The following is a 16,976-nucleotide window of genomic DNA, read 5'->3' on the forward strand; positions in this document are numbered from 1 at the left end:
GTCCATCCCCAAGCCTAACCAAGACATCTAACTTTACGTTCATGTTCTGTGAAAGGTGAGAGTTTCATAGCATGTGTTCCTTGTTCCTTATGTAAACGTGTGGGTCACCATAATGTATGTGTGATGACTCCCATTTCTCACATCCCTGGGTGTGTGTGTGATTAGTTTGATGGGTGTGTGTGGATAGCATGATCACACCTTTCCTCCAGGGCAGAGAGAAAAAGAGGGGGAGTGAAGGTAGAGGGGGAGGGGGAAGGATAAGGAGAGAGAGTGAAGAGAGAGAGAGACTAAAGAGAGCAAGATTGAGCAGACACCCATTTTCAACACCTAGGCGAGGCACAGCAGCTTTGAGGGAGAAACAGAGAGAGTTACAGAAAGGGGGAAGGGGAGAGTTGAGTAATAGGAGGGTGTGGTTATCTTCCAGAGGGGAAACGATAAGCAGAGTTAGCTTGGTGGAACTCACTACACTCTTTCACTTGCTCCCACACACACTCTGCATATACAAATACACACATACAAACTCCTAAACATACTCAATCTCACTCTGACCGGAAGAAGAGAAGAGAGTGGGAACAGCAAGTCTGAGAGAGCAACCGCGTGCCAGCACAGAGAAACAAGAGAGTGAGGGAACAGCAAAAAAGGAAATTGGACATGAAAGACAAAGTGAAGAGAGGAGGAGCAGGAGATCAGGGAACGTCAGGTGAGAAAGAACACGACTGCTCAGCCTTGCTCTGGTGTCTGTTTCACAACACTCTTCTCTCTTTCACTTTCCCCCACTTCCTTGTTTTTCCATATGGTCTCTCTCTCTTTTTCTCTGCTGTTCCAGACTGCCCTACAGGGGGCTATTGTAGCACTGCTGGTCTGCTGTAGCCTGGTTCCAGCCTGGTTCTCTTTCAGTCAAACTGTTGTTGTCTTGCCAAATGGTCTGGTCTGCCAATGCAACACTAACAGTGTGGCATTGTTAAAGGCAGGTAGAGTAGAGTCAGGAAGCCTGACTATGTCTGTAGGGAACACAAATCCTATGTAGAGAGAATAATGACCAGAGTTCTGGTTGTACAGTTTTCAACACTGCCAATTACTAAGCCATGTTGTTGAAGGAAACAATTGTATGTATTACGTACATTCCTAGGAGATGCAGGAATGTACCTAATACATAATCTCTGCTCTGTGTCGTTCCTCTTCGCCACACCACATGTCTCTCTGCATGCTACAGTTTGTTGTGCCCTTTTTCCAAGGGAGGCTTTTCTCCCTCTTCCTGGCTTACACACACACACACACACACACACACACACACACACACACACACACACACACACACACACACACACACACACCCCTCCTTCCATACTTGTGTAGTGAGCATATTTCTCATGGCAATGACCCAGGTAACTAAATACACATCTGCCTCTGTGTTACACTCACCCAATACAGGGGTGGTGCGTATAGAATGAGTGATCGTGTTTGTGTGTTTTCTCATGAATCCCATACCTGTGTAGTGACTGATGATGTGTGTGTCTGTGTGTGTGTTAGGGGGGGGTGTTATCTTCCCTGGCATATCTCCCCTGTGAGTAGGCATATCCCCGGGGACAACCAGATGATTGACAGATCATTATCTCGAAACTCATCTGTAAAGGTTACCCATAATGTTGGACACTGTTGTACCTCTAATATATAGGTACAACCAGAGCTGTATAATTAAGACTTGGTTAGACACTGAAAGGTCAAAACTAATATATTCTAGTGAGATTTCAATCTGGAATGTGATGGGAGTGTAACTTTTCATCAAGTAGGAATGTTAGAGGTGTGTGTGTGTGTGTTTGTGAAAGAGGAGGGCAGATGTTATTGGCATCAGGTCTTGTGGCTCTTTGCCTCTGGAGTCGAGGGGAGTAAAGCGTCAGTTCTTCAGTTTGGCTGGCGGCTGGCAGCTTCCCTTGAAAAACGAGAATTAAGCCACAATAGTACTATTGTCCGTTTTGAGACGCCGTAGCCAAAATAGTCCGAATTGATCTAAGATAACTTAACTGGGGTCTGCATGATTCTCAGCTGAAACAGTTCGTAAGAGTTTTTGCATATTAATGATAACATTTTGTGACATTTTCTGTTCGTTTTGTTTTTTCCAGACGTTCAGGCACCCAACATTTTTTCTCGAGGCAAGCTGAAGTCTACACCCCTTTGTAGGTGATTGGTCAACAGTAGGAATTCTTCAATAAAGTCTTTGTTGTAATTCAACGAGAGACGACTCGTTTTCATGCACATTTTGTATTTGAGAACCACTGCATCAAACATCTTAGTTAGATGTAAAATTGCGCGACTAAGATCTCCTCAGCAAAAACGTCAAAATGTTCTTTCTGTCTGAGAAAAAAACACTTTTCAACCTATATCATCTAATACACAATAAATGTATAATAAAACATAAACAAATATAATGATATGACAAATAAAGAATGAATAAGCCTTTTCATACTTTATAATATGTCCATATATAGTTATAATCTGTTTGAGGAACATATACCCCAAATATTTCACCATCTTTATTACTTTACCAAACATATCATGACATTGTTGATAGTCAAAATCTGTTCAATGTGAGCACGTCTAAATCAACATTTGGGCCATTAAACTTAAACAGCGTGCGTCCCTCCTATAGACAAGGGGAGAAGGGCTTTGTAAATGGCTCGATTTTGTCGTTCTGACCCTATGCAATGTGTCTGCCTTCACCATAAAACAATTTTGTTTTGACTTCCTCACAAAATTACTTCTTTACTTGTAAGTTTAAGAAAGTGTGTAGGTCACATTCTGTATCGTAGAGGTATGAAAGTTATGTATTTAGATCCACCTGCTCGAGACAAATTCAGCCATTTCTTTACCATGTCTGCGTCGTGAAGCAGTTGAGCAGGAGAAATGTTTTTCTAAGGACCATCCCTTTGACGTGACTTCGCAGTGAAGTGATATAAATTGATGTAATGACGCAGCCGACCACCAAAGGGAGGCAAATACCATTTTATTCAACAGAGGACCTTTACATGGGGAAAGGGGGATACCTGGTCAGCTGTACAACCGAATGCATTCAACTGAAATGTGTCTTCCACATTTAACCCAACCCCTCTGAATCAGAGAGGTGCGGAGAGCTTCCTTAATCGACATCCACGGCACCCGGGGAACTGCCTTGCTCAGAACAATAGATTTTTACCTTGTCAGCTCGGGGATTTGATCCAGCAATCTTTTACTGACCCAACTCTTCTACCCACTAGGCTATCTGCCACACCTAATGGTCCTAGGAAGGTCTGGATTTCTGTCTTCTGACTTATAAAACGGTGGTAAACATATACATATAATTCTAGTGCCCAATTCCGGGGACTGACACCTTAAGAGGTTTTGAGTAAGAGCACTGTGCATGCTGCAGTACTTGATCAGGTCTGTGTGTGACATGGACTGTATGGTGTGTGAGTGTGAGTGTCAGTGTGTATGTGTGTGTGTGTCTCTGTGTGACTATGTGTCGGTGAGTGTGTGTAGGCATTCACATGCCAGGGTTGGGTGTGGCAGTCCCTTACCTCTGAGGTGACATCACTGCTTCCAGGCAAATACTGCCAACTCAGACACAGACCCACCCCTCACACATGCTGGGTCCTGCTCTTGTCTGTGTGTCGAGGTAGGGAACCTCTTCCTTTCCTCCTCCTCTCTCTCCCTGGCACACTACACACTCACTCTCTCTCAAAGTGACACTATAGCTGGCTACTGTGACATCTTGAAAAAAATGATAATCCCACTGCAACGCAGTCTGATATACAACGTTTCTGCGACCTTATCACCTGAACATGTCCAGGGGTTAGGGTTTGTTCTTAATGATCCGATTGGCATGTTCATTCCCTCCCTTAATCAGATACACTCACACTGACCATTGGGAAAACAGCTGCTGGTATGAAGGAGGAAGAAAACCCATCATTCCTTGTGAAGATCCAGGGGGCGGGAGTAGAACCATTTGAGCTGCAGGTAAAACAAAGAGAGACACTAACACATAGTAACCAATGGTTTATATAAACTCTGGATTGGTGATGATATGTATTGGTCATTGAGAGGCTTAGACGCCACCTGTCAGCTGTATTAATGGAATTCTACAGTATTAAATGCATTGAAGTATGTTTGTTGTTGTGGTGGAGACAGTGACATTCGTAAACCCCCCCAAAATTGTACTTTAAGGAAAACATTTTTATATATTCTATCATTTAAAAAAATGATTTTCACTCATAATATAATGAAAGGGTATGGATTTAGGTGTCTGTAATATAATAAATGTGGCAAAACGAATGTAGACGTTAATAAAGGAATTTATATAGTTTCCAAAATAGCTTAAAATATATAGTGTATAAATAAATTAATCATTGACAGTCACACACACTACACATTCTCACACATTGGTCCTGAACCTTTAAACAACCCAGAGCCCCCTGTCCTCCAGGTTATGCACATCTGAAGGAACTGGATGCCGGAGTGTAGGTTGGGACATTCAATAGTACCACAACAGGTACAGACGTGCAGTGAGGGTGGAACAAGAGGTGAAAGGGACCAAAATTAGCACACCATTAATTCATATCACACTAGTGACTACATACCATGAGGCCACAGCCAATCTAAATGTGGAAGCATCAAATCAAATGTATTGGTCACATACACATATTTAGCAGATGTTATTGCAGGTGTAGCGAAATGCAAACTTGTTAAGTATAATAATGCCAAGTTCACACACTAACTATTCTAAAGGACCACTATATATTGTGTAAGGACCAGTCAAGTGCATGTATGTCCAAGCCTGTGAAAGTGTATATTAATTTGAATCTGTTATCTAAGTAGCATAATAAAATAATCCCCATCAAAATCCGTCAGTTTAAACTGGAGATATATGGATAATCCATCAAATCCGCCTATGTCAGCCTTCTGCATCTGCTGTGGAAGGTGGCCGAGTTACTAACCTGGTCTCAGAGCATGTCGTATTATTCTGTATGTAATCCGAGACACTTCATTTAGTAGGATATGTTGCGTTTCGTATGGTATGTATTAATTTGTGAATGTCCATCACCGATTTCCTATGATATATTATGAATTACAATTCATATTACATGTTAAGAATTTTCAAAATGCACAATATGTGTATGAATTTGCTAAATGTACAATAATTTACGAATTTGCAAAACATATCATTTGTTACGAATTTGAAAAACGAATTGTAGCTAGGTGGCTAAAGTTAGCTAGCTCACTAATGTTAGCTAGGCTAGGGGTTGGGGTTAGGGGTTAGGCATAAGTTTAGGAGTCAGGTTAAAGGGGAAGGGGAAGGGTTAGCTAAAAGGGTTACGTTTAAGGTTAGGGGAAGGATTAGCTAAAAGGGTTAAGGTTACCTAACATACTAAGTAGTTGCAAAGTAGCTAAAAGTAGTAAGTAGTTGAAAAGTAGCTAAAAGTAGTAAGTAGTTGAAAAGTAGCTAACGGGCTAAAATGCTAAAGTTGTCTTGATGAGATTTGACCTCGCAACCTTTGGGACTTATGTAACCATACCAAATGTAACATATCAAATTAAATAGAATGTCTCGGATTCACATACAGAATAATACAAAATGCACTGGAGCTACAGCGGTGTTTCTCTGAAAATGCTTTAGAACCGTTGGGACTACAAACTAATATAACGCCACTATGGAAAGGGGAGACTCACGAACACGATAGTGTTCTCCGTTTTGCTTTAGGACCCATCCACAAGTGTCACAGGATTCATCTGAATGTAACCCATGCAAATGAATGGAAGTATGGAGGTAGTTTTGTGCCAACAAAAATAAGAGGTTCAATATGTGTCCAAAAAACTAAAATATTTCCTGAGCTTTCTTATATCTCATAGATATAGGACAGACACTTCAAAACCGTATTCTTTATGATAAAAAAATACAATAATTGTGTGTATCTCCGTAGGTCCATGGTTTCTGGCTGGTTCAGGAGGCTGTGATGGCGGTGTTGGGGAGAGAGGAGGTGTTTCCTCGCTCCAGCCTCTCATTGGCCCTCTCCGGGATGACCCTTGACCCCTTGACAGAGCTGCAGAGCCTGAAGAACCTCAAACCAGGAGCCACGCTCCGCCTGATGGAGGGTAGGAGAAGAACTACTTTACATACAATACTACTGTCTCCATGTTTACATCCCAAATGGCAACCTATTCCCTTAGTAGTGCACTACTTTTGACCAGGGCCTACCATATACTGTATATGAGTACCATTTGAGACTTAGCCTCTCTGTCTTCCCCTTTCTTTCTTTCTTTCTTTCTCTTCCTCTGCCTTTTTAAATTTAAATGTAAGAAATTTAGCAGACACTCTTATCCAGAGCAACATACAGTTAGTGCATTCATCTGTAGCTACCAGCAAAGTCAGAGCTAGTAAAGGGGGAAAAAAGGTCAAGTGCGAGTGTTAGTTCACGAAAGGCATTATTTTATTTACTTGTTCTTTCTCTCTCTACCACTCCTGACTCAGTTAACATCAAAGTCTTGTATGGGTTGAGAACATCAAAGCAGCAGGCTTGGCACAGGGATAACCTTTCTGCCAACCAGACTGCTTTTCTGTCTGAATACGAAACAGCCAAGGAAAAACCCAGCAGCAGGGCAGGTCTATGCCTGTGTGTGCATGTGAGGTAAAGAGTCGAGAGAGAGAGAGAGAGAGAGAGAGAGAGGTGTGTGCATGTGAGGTAGAGAGTCGATAGAGAGAGTGTGTGTGTGTGTGTGTGTGTGTGTGTGTGTGTGTGTGTGTGTGTGTGTGTGTGTGTGTCAGCGGGACAGGTCAGTGCAAGTAGAACTATAACAATTAACCATCGGGCTCATTGGAATATGGCTTGTCTTTTGTCCTCTGTTCTCCAGAGCCATACTCCCCCAGGTCTGCAAGGGTTCATCTGGCTCGTGTGCTGGAGCTGCTGAGAGCTGTTGGACCAAACGATGCTCTGATGGAAGGACGATCACCTAGCCTACTGGACTCACTGACACACACACACTCTACAGGTACACACATGACAAACACATTAACACACACCAACACACACACACTGTAAGGAATCGCACACTCGTCATATTTCCAGGGTAATTGTTCCTATCCAGCTCGAAGGACCATGAAAAAGAGCCCCTCTATTCGTACAGCTTAGAAGACCCATTCTCCTCTCTTTCTGCATGTTTTGTAGACTCTTCTGTCCAAACCAATGGGAAAAGCCTGAAACGCTCGTCCAGCAACACAAAGACTGACCCGGCCAATCAGGATGGAGCTCCTCCTGAGTACCTCCTCCCCGGAGCCGCAGAGAGACCACTACTGGCCATGCTGCCTCACAACACTCAGCCAGAGGTACACACACACACACACACACACACACACACACACACACACACACACACACACACACACACACACACACACACACACACACACACACACACACACACACACACACACACACACACACACACACTCTTCTCTCTCTGACTCTGTGCCTCTCTCCGAAGGTTCCCAGTTTTCTGCAGGACCTGTCACTCAGCTGTTGGAACCCGCCCCCTGGGCACAGAAAGCTGCAAGGGGACTTCCTGTACATCACTGTAGTGACCCTAGAGAGTCGCAAGTGTGACATCACATCCTGTCCACGAGGATTCTTCCTGAATAGGTGAGGTTCTCAGAAGTAACAAGCATATACGTTGAGGTCTGAAATGATTGACACACTTGATAAAGATGAACTATAATGACTGTATAAAATAAATTATTCAACTACTGAGCTATATTTTATGCAACAATATAGAGAAATTATATTATTTTATACTAATACAATTGCTCTTTCTTTGAGCATTTGAATGAGTATAACATAATATAATTTTCCATTCAATATGTGAATTATTTATTTTACACTGTCAATATTGCTAATCTTTATCGAGGGTGTCAATCATTTCAAACCCCACTCTACATGTTATCCATACGAGATTATTTCAGTCAATATATCTCAGCTGCATATTGTTATTAGCACAGCAATGACAACAATAATGTGTGTGTGTTCTAGGTCTACAGTAGAGGTGTTTGATCCTCGGCCAACCTCGTCCTCTCCAGTCAGTCACTGCCTCACTGACCTGCTCTCTCATATCAGTCCTGCCTTCAAACAGGCTCTCGCCACTCTCAGAGCCAGGTAACAGACAGACAGACACACACACACACACACACACACACACACACACACACACACACAGTGACGGACCCTATGTTCCGTATGTGTAATGTAGTGTCTGTCTCCCTGTAGGCCCCAACTGCCCCCAGTAGAAATGATGCTGACTCCCTACCGCACACTGAGCTGGCTGGGTCCCCCATCAGCCTCCCACTCCCACAGAAACCCTCTCAGTAGGCTGGGACTGGATCAACACTCTGGAGCACAGGTCTGTGTCACACACACACAGTTTAACAGCTCTTCTCAGTTTTTAGGCCAAAGGACGGACGAAAAACCAATCGACCAAGTGACTGACTGACTGACCAATTAACTGATTGATTTGGTGTTTGTGATGTAAAGGCTCCAGACTGGAACGAGGAGCTGCAGGCAGCCAGAGATCTGCCTCAGGGCAGTCAGGAGGAGAGACTACAGAGAGACAGAGCTCTACTACAGGTACGCACACGTCATACTCACTAGGAGTCCTCCGGGAATTATTCACTGCTGACAAGCTGTTATTGTTGCTCTCAAAAAAGGATCTGTCATGCTGCTGTGTTTGAACTGTAAGGCTATTGAGACATTTCTAGAAAATACATTATTCTCTCCCATTCAGGTGAACAGTGCGTTTGTGTGGGCGGTGGCCCAGGGTGCGGAGACTGTTATTGACGGCTGTGTAGAGCCAATCAGTGGAGGCCCTGATGACCCCGCCTTCCTGTGGGGCGGGTTGTTCCTGAGCCAGGGAGGAGCAGGGATGGCATTAGGGGGCGAGAGGGGACGCAGGTAAGATCTTGTACAGCTTGTCTTCAGCGGATCTCATTGTATGTAGCGAGAGAATGACCAGTCTTTTTCATAGTGTATAATCATAGAAACAATCCTGTTGAACCCATCATGCTGCTGTATAACAACACACTCCTCCCTCCCAGGGTGGCCCAGAGGCTGGAGCTGAGAGGTGTACAGTCCTACAGTGACCTGGAGGGGGTGCTCCAGGGCCTCCACACCCTGCCCACCGCCACCGTGGACTACAGGGGGATACGTCTGTCTGCCCAAGGCCTGGCCCCTGGCCTGGAGGGCCCAGAGCAGGACCAGGGCCCCTCTGCTCCTACCAGGTACAACTCAATAAGAACATAAACATGAGCTTTTATATGCTCCCCAGTGATTTGTTTAATTAGGACAGTGTTTGCATCTACCTGCAGTTCGTCTTTGTCGGGGGCATGCCACCCTTCTCCTACCTTCTCTCACCCGCTCCCTCTCTCTCCCCCTCTCACTCCCTTCCTCGTGCTCCCCCTCTCTCCCTCCTTCTCCCTCTCTCTCTCCCCCAGGGGTATTCTGTACGGGGTGGGCGCTGGGCCCCAGGAGTCCCCCCACCGACGCTGTCTCTTGGAGCTGCTGGCTCAGGCTGCTAAAGGCCTCAGCCTGCAGAGACACGCTGTAGTGGGGCCCAACGGCCACCAGGTGCCTCTGTTCACCGCACTTGACGCCCAGGGGCTGCTTGGGGCTGATGGGAGGTTCTACCTGCTAGACCTCTTCAGGAGCCTGCCGGCCGATGCCAACTACTGCCCTGAGGGAGGGAGGCAGAGGGAGGAAGTGGAGAAGAAGGAGGGGTCATGGGAGGAGGGCTGGCCAGAGCAGTACCAGAGCACTTCAGGTCTGCCCAGGAAGTTCCCTCATGGCCTCTGCAGGCTAAGACCAGAGCTGCTGCAGGCCTTCATCCAGCACAAGTCAGTCAAAACACCTCTAGTTAGCTATACTGTAGGAATAGTTCATATGTACTGTATGCATGTGGGACAGTCTTTACAGTAACTTTGCAGTAAGTCACATTTCTAAATGTTTTTTTTGTATTGTGTTGTTTCTAAGATTGTTCCCTCCCTCCCTCTGTTCCAGACAGTCCCAGTTCACTCGCCGCTGCAAAGAAAGGATGGAAGAGAATGGAGGCGTGGAGGAGTGTGTAAAAGCAGGTGAGGAAAGGCCGTTTTTATTTTTGCTCTAGATTTCAAGACTATCAGAGCTGACAGGTTATTTTGTGTGTGTATGTGTTACCAGGTGACCATCGAGGTACAGATGCAGTGAGAGGTGCTTGTAAAGATGTGGGATCAGTCAGTGACATCATCTTTGAGATGCGCTTCAACCCCAGCGTGTTCTCCTCGGGTATCCCATCTGCTCCACACATGCACGAACACGCACAACACACACCCTCCCCTTCCCCATACAGCTGAGACAAAACCACTGCTGTGGCATACCAGAGTTTAAAGGTTGCCCCTGTCTCTGTCTCACCTCTCTGTATGTTCAGACGTGACGTTCCCCAAGAGTGACCATGAGGCCGTGAGGCTGCAGGAGAGGCTACTTAGAGAGGCTGCAGCCTCCATCATCACACAACAGATACCTGCCATCGTGAGTGGAGGAGCTCTCTATTCCTGGAGTTCAGTTTATCAACCTGTCGTAACCTGTCTCTTACTCTAGCCGTATGTGTGTCTCAGGTGGAGGCATGCCTGCAGGGCAGTGAGATGCCTCTAGATGGCGCTACGCTGAAGCAGGCGCTACATCAGAAGGGCATCAATCTCCGCTACCTCGGCCAGCTGACCAAGGCCATCAGCCAATCAGAACACAAGGAGCGGCTTAGACATATAATGGTCAGACTCAAAACTCACTCACACTCACGCACAACGGCACTCGAAGAACAAGATATACATACGCTGACTGTACAAAACTTTGGGAACATGCTCTTTTCATGACATCGATTGGCTAGGAGAATCCAAGTGAAAGCGATGATCCCTTATTGATGTCACTTGTTAAATACACTTCAATCAGTGTAGATGAAGTGGAGGAGACAGGTTAAAGAAAGATTTTAAGCCTTCAGATAATTGAGACATGGATTGTGTATGTGTGCCATTCAGAGGGTGAATGGGCAAGACAAAAGATTTAAGTGTCTTTCAACGGGGTATGGTAATAGGTGCCAGGTGCACCGGTTTGAGTCAAAAACTGCAACGCTGCTGGGTTTGCTCAACAGTTTCCCGTGTGTATCAAGAATGGACAACCACAAAGGACATCCAGCCAACCTGTGGGAAGCATTGGAGTCAACATGGGCCAGCATCTCTGTGGAATAGTTTCAACGCCTTGTTGAGTCCACGCACTGACAAATTGAGGCTGTTCTGAGGATATATGCTTATATATGTATATATATATATATAGGAGTGGCAGGTAGCCTAGCGGTAAGAGCGTTGGGACAGTAACCGAAAGGTTGCTAGTTCAAATCCCCAAGTGGACAAGGTGAAAAATCTGTTGATGTTCCCTTAGGCACTTAACCCTAATTACTCAGGGTTGTTGTTGATAATGGTAGACCCTGGCTAACTACGACCCCAGTCTCAGGGGGAGTTTCTAACTCACACATGCGTATAATACCCACCTATACATGTGGGAAACAGGACAAATATAAGCACCTACCTAATAAATGTTTTATACGCACTGTGATGATAGGGATTTTCTAAACGTCACGCACCCTCGACTTTTCTCTCTTACAGAGGCTAGCTGTTGGAGAGATTGTGGTTCGTTCTTCCAGAAGGATCTTCAACAACTTCCTGCAGGTACTGAAACAGTCTTCATTACAGTGTCATTATCACAGTCCTTATTAACTGGTCTGGGGTCAGTTCCTTGACTGGGTGTGGGGAAAGCATCATTACTGTCTGTAACCATAACAACCTCCTCTCCTCTGTCGACAGGGTGTGGAGGTGTCAAGTCTCTCTGCAGCTGTCAGTCACTTCCTCTGCTGCCTATTGGTTGCCCATTACAGCACTGCCCCCACAGGGGAGGAGCCTAAGAAGAGGTCCAGGAGGCGGGGTCGTGGGGGAGGAGCTTCAGACAGCACTGCCTGGAGTGCGCTCAGTGGAGCTGAGCTCTGGATCCTGATTGGCCAGGACGCAGCAGACACCTATGACATCACTCACGGCCTAGGGTTGGCACATTTAATGAATTAGTCATCAATCGATTAATCAATCAATTAGTCCATCACTTGTTACTTGTACAGTTCCTTGCGTTGTCACCTAATGATTATGATAGTATAATAATACCAGTAGTTAGTATGAGCTGATGTTTTATGTGTCTCTGTGTTGCAGTTCCACTGCTGACCACCTAGTAGAGACGTATGGGCTGCAGAAGGTCTCCCTGCTTAGAGAGTTCTGTTTGAAGACTGGATTACAGGTACACACACACACACACGCAAGTACACACACACATACACACCTTCTCAAACAGACCTCACAATCTTTATGTGTGTCCCTCAGCTGCGACTGAGAGAGTACTTCTTCGACAACCGAACTAAGGCTCCCATTGGTCCAGACGACGTGCTCAACATTTTTCCTGTTGTCAAGCATGTCACCATGACGACACACGATGCCTCGCGAGCGTTCCGAGCTGCTCAGAGTAGCGTTCAGAAAGGTGAGGTGGGCGGGTCACTGCTTGGTTCAACACACCTGGTTAGAGTTTGTTGGTGTGTGTATTTCTGTCGTTGACACCAGCGGATGTGATATGTATGTTTTCCCGTCCCCCAGGCATGATGGAGCAGGCTTATGAGCGTCTGAAGGAGGCAGCGTATCTGTTTGGTCGTGTGTGTGACGACCTGAACGCAGAGGCCTGCTCCTGTCTAAGCCTGATGGCCAGAGTGGCTTACTTACAAGGCCAGCCCACAGAGGTATATACACACACACACACCTCAGATTATGGCCTCAAATGTAAGGCATAGGACTGTACGGCTGTGTAACTCACTATTATCCTGTGCCTCTCTACCCCCACCCACAACCCACCAGGCCCGCAGTGTTCAGCTCAAGGCTGTGGTCATTAGTGAGAGAGTCCTGGGCTTTGACCACCCCAACACTATCCAACAATACGTAAGTACCACATTGTCATCCACTACTCATCCAAAGCACCACCGTCCTCTGGGGATATCAAAACTCCCAAGGATCAATAAACAACAAGTTGGCCTTTGTATACCTTATTTATTTGTCATCCGAGTCATCTTTAGCTAAGTGAATGAGGTGTGTGTCCTGTAGGCTCTGTTTGCGGTGTATGTGTTCGCTGGAGGAGAGTCCGCTCTAGCTCAGAGGTGTCTGTTCAGAGCCCGTCTCCTGATGCTCACAGTCCATGGAGAGGACCACCCCTACACCGCTACACTGGATGTAAGTCTGCTACACTCCAAACCTACACCGTTATACTGGAAGTGAGTCTGCCATACCCTAACCCACCCCTACACTGTTACACCCCCAAGACCTGTTAGAGGAGACTAAACTCTCTCCTTCTCTCTCAGAGCTGTCTAGGTTTGGTGTTGCCGAGCGAACAAGCAGGGCAGTTCCTACAGAACGCACTCAAAATCAACACTTCCTTCTTTGGCCCCACCGACATGCACACTGCTCTCAGGTATCAAGCACTTAAATCCCTCACTCTCTCAACCAATCAATCAATTAACCAATCAGCCAAGTCACTACTCAATCACTCTATCTCCCCCATCTCTCCAGTCAGCATCTGTTGTCCCAGTGGATGTGTGGAGTGGGAGACTATCGTTCTGCCATGAACCACGAGAAAGAAGCTCTGTCTGCCTTCACCAGCCTGGTCTGTACCTAGCATACTCTGTGTGTGTGTGTGTGTGTGTGTGTGTGTGTGTGTGTGTGTGTGTGTGTGTGTGTGTGTGTGTGTGTGTGTGTGTGTGTGTGTGTGTGTGTGTGTCAAATCAAACTTTGTCACATGCGCCGAATACAACAAGTGTAGACCTTAGCGTGAAATGCTTACTTACCAGCCCTTAACCAACAGTGCAGTTCAAGAAGAGTTAAGAAAATATTTACCAAATAAACTAAAGTAAAAAATAATTAAAAGTAACATAATAACATAACAATAACAAGGCTTTATACAGGGGGTACCAGTACCAAGTCAGTGTGCAGGGGTACAGGTTAGAGGTCATTTGTACATGTAGATAGGGGTGAAGTGACTATGCATAGTTAATAAACAGCGAGTAGCAGCAGTGAACAAAACAAATTGGGGGGGGTCAATGTAATAGTCCAGCGGCCATTTGATTAATTGTTCAGCAGTCTTATGGCTTGGGGGTAGAAGCTGTTAAGGAGCCTTTTGGTCCTAGACTTGGTGCTCCGGTACAGCTTGCCGTGCGGTAGCAGAGAAAACAGTCTATGACTTGAGGGACTGGAGTCTTGACAATTTTATGGGCTTTCCTCTGACACTGCCTATTATATACGTCCTGGATTGCAGGAAGCTTGGCCCCGGTGATGTACTGGGCTGTACGCACTACCTTCTGTAGTGCCTTACGGTCAGATGCCGAGCAGTTGCCATACCAGGCCCTGATGCAACCAGTCAGGATGCCCTCGATGGTGCAGCTGTATAACATTTTGAGGATCTGGGGACCCATGCCAAATCTTTTCAGTCTCCTGAGGGGGAAAAGGTTTTGTCATCCCTTCTTCACGACTGTCTTGTTGTGTTTGGACCATGATAGATCGTTGGTGATGTGGACACCAAGGAACTTGAAATGCTTGACCCGCTCCACTACAGCCCTGTTGATGTTAATGGGGGCCTGTTCGGCCCGCCTTTTCCTGTAGTCCCCGATCAGCTCCTTTGTCTTGCTCAGATTTAGGGAGAGGTTTTGTCCTGGCACCACACAGCCAGGTCTCTGACCTCCTCCCTATAGGCTATCTCATCGTTGTCGGTGATCAGGCAACCACTGTTGTGTCGTCAGCAAACTTAATGATGGTGTTGGAGTCGTGTTTGGCCACACAGTTCTGGGTGAACAGGGAGTACAGGAGGGGACTAAGTACACACCCCTGAGGGGCCCCAGTATTGAGGATCAGTGTGGCAGACATGTTGTTGCCTACCCTTACCACCTGGGGGCGGCCCGTCAGGAAGTACAGGATCCAGTTGCAGAGGGAGGTGTTTAGTCCCAGGGTCCTTAGCTTAGTGATGAGCTTCGTGGGCACAATGGTGTTGAACGCTGAGCTGTTGTCAATGAACAGCATTCTCACATAGGTGTGTGTGTGTCTGTGTGTAACCCTGTTGTCTCTGTCAGTATGGTGAGGACCACCCCCAGAGACGTTGCAGCTATGAGTTCCTGCGTTCCATTACCCAGCAAGCAGTGCGTGTGGAACGCTCTCTGAGGCAAGGCGGGAACCCGCTCACAGCTGAGGTAATAAACCTTATTCTGTTCTCTTTGTGTACTAAATAAAGGTCCAGAGAAGGTGACCATTAAATTCCCTTCTGCCTGTCTCCTCTCTCCCCAGGGGCAGTCTCTGTCTCCCTCAGCTGAGACCACTCTGGAGCAGCTGGCCCTGGTCACAGGCATCAGGACACCAAGCCACAGGTAACACACAAGCGAAGAATTGTATTAATATATATGTATTCATATATTACCAAAATTATATTAGCAGACACGAATCTAAGCGTGGTCTGGTCTCTTAGTGACAGGCTCCTGGAGTTCAAACAGAAGCTGATGGAACAGAGAGAGGCAGAGGAGGCCGCTAATGCCAAACCAGACAACACACACACAAAAACAGTGAACGGAAAGGAAGTGAATACCCCTGAAAGAGAGGAAGAGGAGGATGGGGTAGTCCAGGAGACCACCAGTGAGGAGCTCCCAGAAGAGGTAGATCCAGAGAAGAACACAGCCGACAAACAGACAGTGGACGGCCATCAACTGGAGGCCAATGACTGGTCCGTAGATGTGGGATCAGTAGTAACGAGCATAGTAGAGGGGTCAGCAGCAGAGAGTAAAGCAGTAGAGAGTGGAGCTGTAGTAGAATCCAGTGAAAGAGATGGAGATGAAGACAGAGCTGCCCCAGAGGCTGAGCAGCACACAGGGACAGAGGATGGAGAGGCAAACCTGATGGCTACAGAGGAAATGCAAACTGAGCCAGTCAGAGACTGTATAGAGGACAGTCAGAGTCTGAGACAAAATGGAGGTTTAGAATCAGAGGGAAACCAATCAGACAACGATGTGGAGGTAGCCAATGAGAAGCCAGCGTCAGATAAGGTCAGAGGTGTGAACGGAACGCCAAGCACCAGCAATGACCAAGCCTCAGGAGGTCTTTGCGAACAGGGACTCCTCGACGACCATCAGCCAAACAAAATAAACACTGGTCACAGCAGAGGGCAAGATGCTAGCTAATGGAACAGTGGTGTCAGAGTGAAGACAGAGAGGGAGGGACCATCATAAGAGTCTAGTGGTTAGAGCATTGGACTAGTAAGCAGAAGGTTGCAAGATCAAATCCCCTAGCTGACAAGGTAAAAATCTGTCGTTCTGCCCCTGAACAAGGCAGTTAACCCACCGTTCCTAGACCGTCATTGAAAATAATCATTTGTTCTTTAACTGACTTGCCTTGTTAAATAAAGGAAAAAATAATAATAATTAAAAAGAGCAAATGACCATGGAGAGGAGTCATAGGACAGACAGGCAGCTGCCAACAAGGTGGTAACTTATTAACGGTGCTGTTGATTCAGCTGGATCAGAATCTTTAGAGTAGAGAGCTGTGGAGGATGAGATGAAAAACAAAAGCAGAAAGAGAATATAGAAGTGTACCATTGTCCTTGACCTGGTGGTTTCTTTAGGGATACTGGGAGAGGGCTACACTTTGTGTTGCTTTTTTTCAATATTAAACATTTTACTCTCCACTGTTAAACAAACCAGTGTTTTTCTTACTGCTGTTGTCTAATTTAGTTACAGATAAATCAAATGTTATAACAGCATAAAACTGAATGTTTACACGAACACAACTGAACCAGAATAATAAAAACATGGGGAAAAAGAAGCAG

The 16,976-nt window shown here is 46.0% G+C and overlaps 1 protein-coding gene across 2 annotated transcripts; it reads left to right on the forward strand.

Moving 5' to 3' along the window:
* Positions 1 to 332: 332 nt before the first annotated feature.
* On the forward strand, positions 333 to 16,972 carry si:ch211-166a6.5 (clustered mitochondria protein homolog). Of its 2 annotated transcripts, none has more exons than XM_042320637.1 (28): positions 333 to 700; positions 3,881 to 3,990; positions 5,952 to 6,123; positions 6,880 to 7,017; positions 7,194 to 7,351; positions 7,510 to 7,664; positions 8,052 to 8,174; positions 8,286 to 8,418; positions 8,550 to 8,642; positions 8,800 to 8,966; positions 9,110 to 9,292; positions 9,506 to 9,904; positions 10,068 to 10,141; positions 10,227 to 10,331; positions 10,474 to 10,574; positions 10,661 to 10,813; positions 11,702 to 11,764; positions 11,900 to 12,132; positions 12,293 to 12,377; positions 12,461 to 12,614; positions 12,728 to 12,867; positions 12,983 to 13,063; positions 13,226 to 13,351; positions 13,480 to 13,589; positions 13,688 to 13,781; positions 15,238 to 15,354; positions 15,449 to 15,528; positions 15,627 to 16,972. In XM_042320637.1, the coding sequence occupies exons 1-28, from the start codon at positions 652 to 654 to the stop codon at positions 16,330 to 16,332; spliced, it is 4,302 nt and encodes a 1,433-aa protein (XP_042176571.1). In that variant the 5' UTR covers positions 333 to 651; the 3' UTR covers positions 16,333 to 16,972. The 2 variants fall into 2 exon arrangements, with proteins under 2 accessions (XP_042176571.1, XP_042176572.1); XM_042320638.1 differs by lacking the exon at positions 333 to 700 and adding an exon at positions 3,198 to 3,649.
* Positions 16,973 to 16,976: the final 4 nt, after the last annotated feature.

This window comes from Oncorhynchus tshawytscha, linkage group LG04, assembly GCF_018296145.1.
Source record: "Oncorhynchus tshawytscha isolate Ot180627B linkage group LG04, Otsh_v2.0, whole genome shotgun sequence".
NCBI classification, from domain to species: Eukaryota; Metazoa; Chordata; class Actinopteri; order Salmoniformes; family Salmonidae; genus Oncorhynchus; species Oncorhynchus tshawytscha.

Bases quoted from the DNA above. Each gene is read 5' to 3' on its own strand.
- si:ch211-166a6.5 (XM_042320637.1), top strand. From the start codon at position 652: ATGAAAGACAAAGTGAAGAGAGGAGGAGCAGGAGATCAGGGAACGTCA. The intron at 3,991-5,951 runs GTAAAACAAAGA...GTATCTCCGTAG, and splicing joins TAGAACCATTTGAGCTGCAG to GTCCATGGTTTCTGGCTGGT. The intron at 10,142-10,226 runs GTGAGGAAAGGC...ATGTGTTACCAG, and splicing joins GGAGGAGTGTGTAAAAGCAG to GTGACCATCGAGGTACAGAT.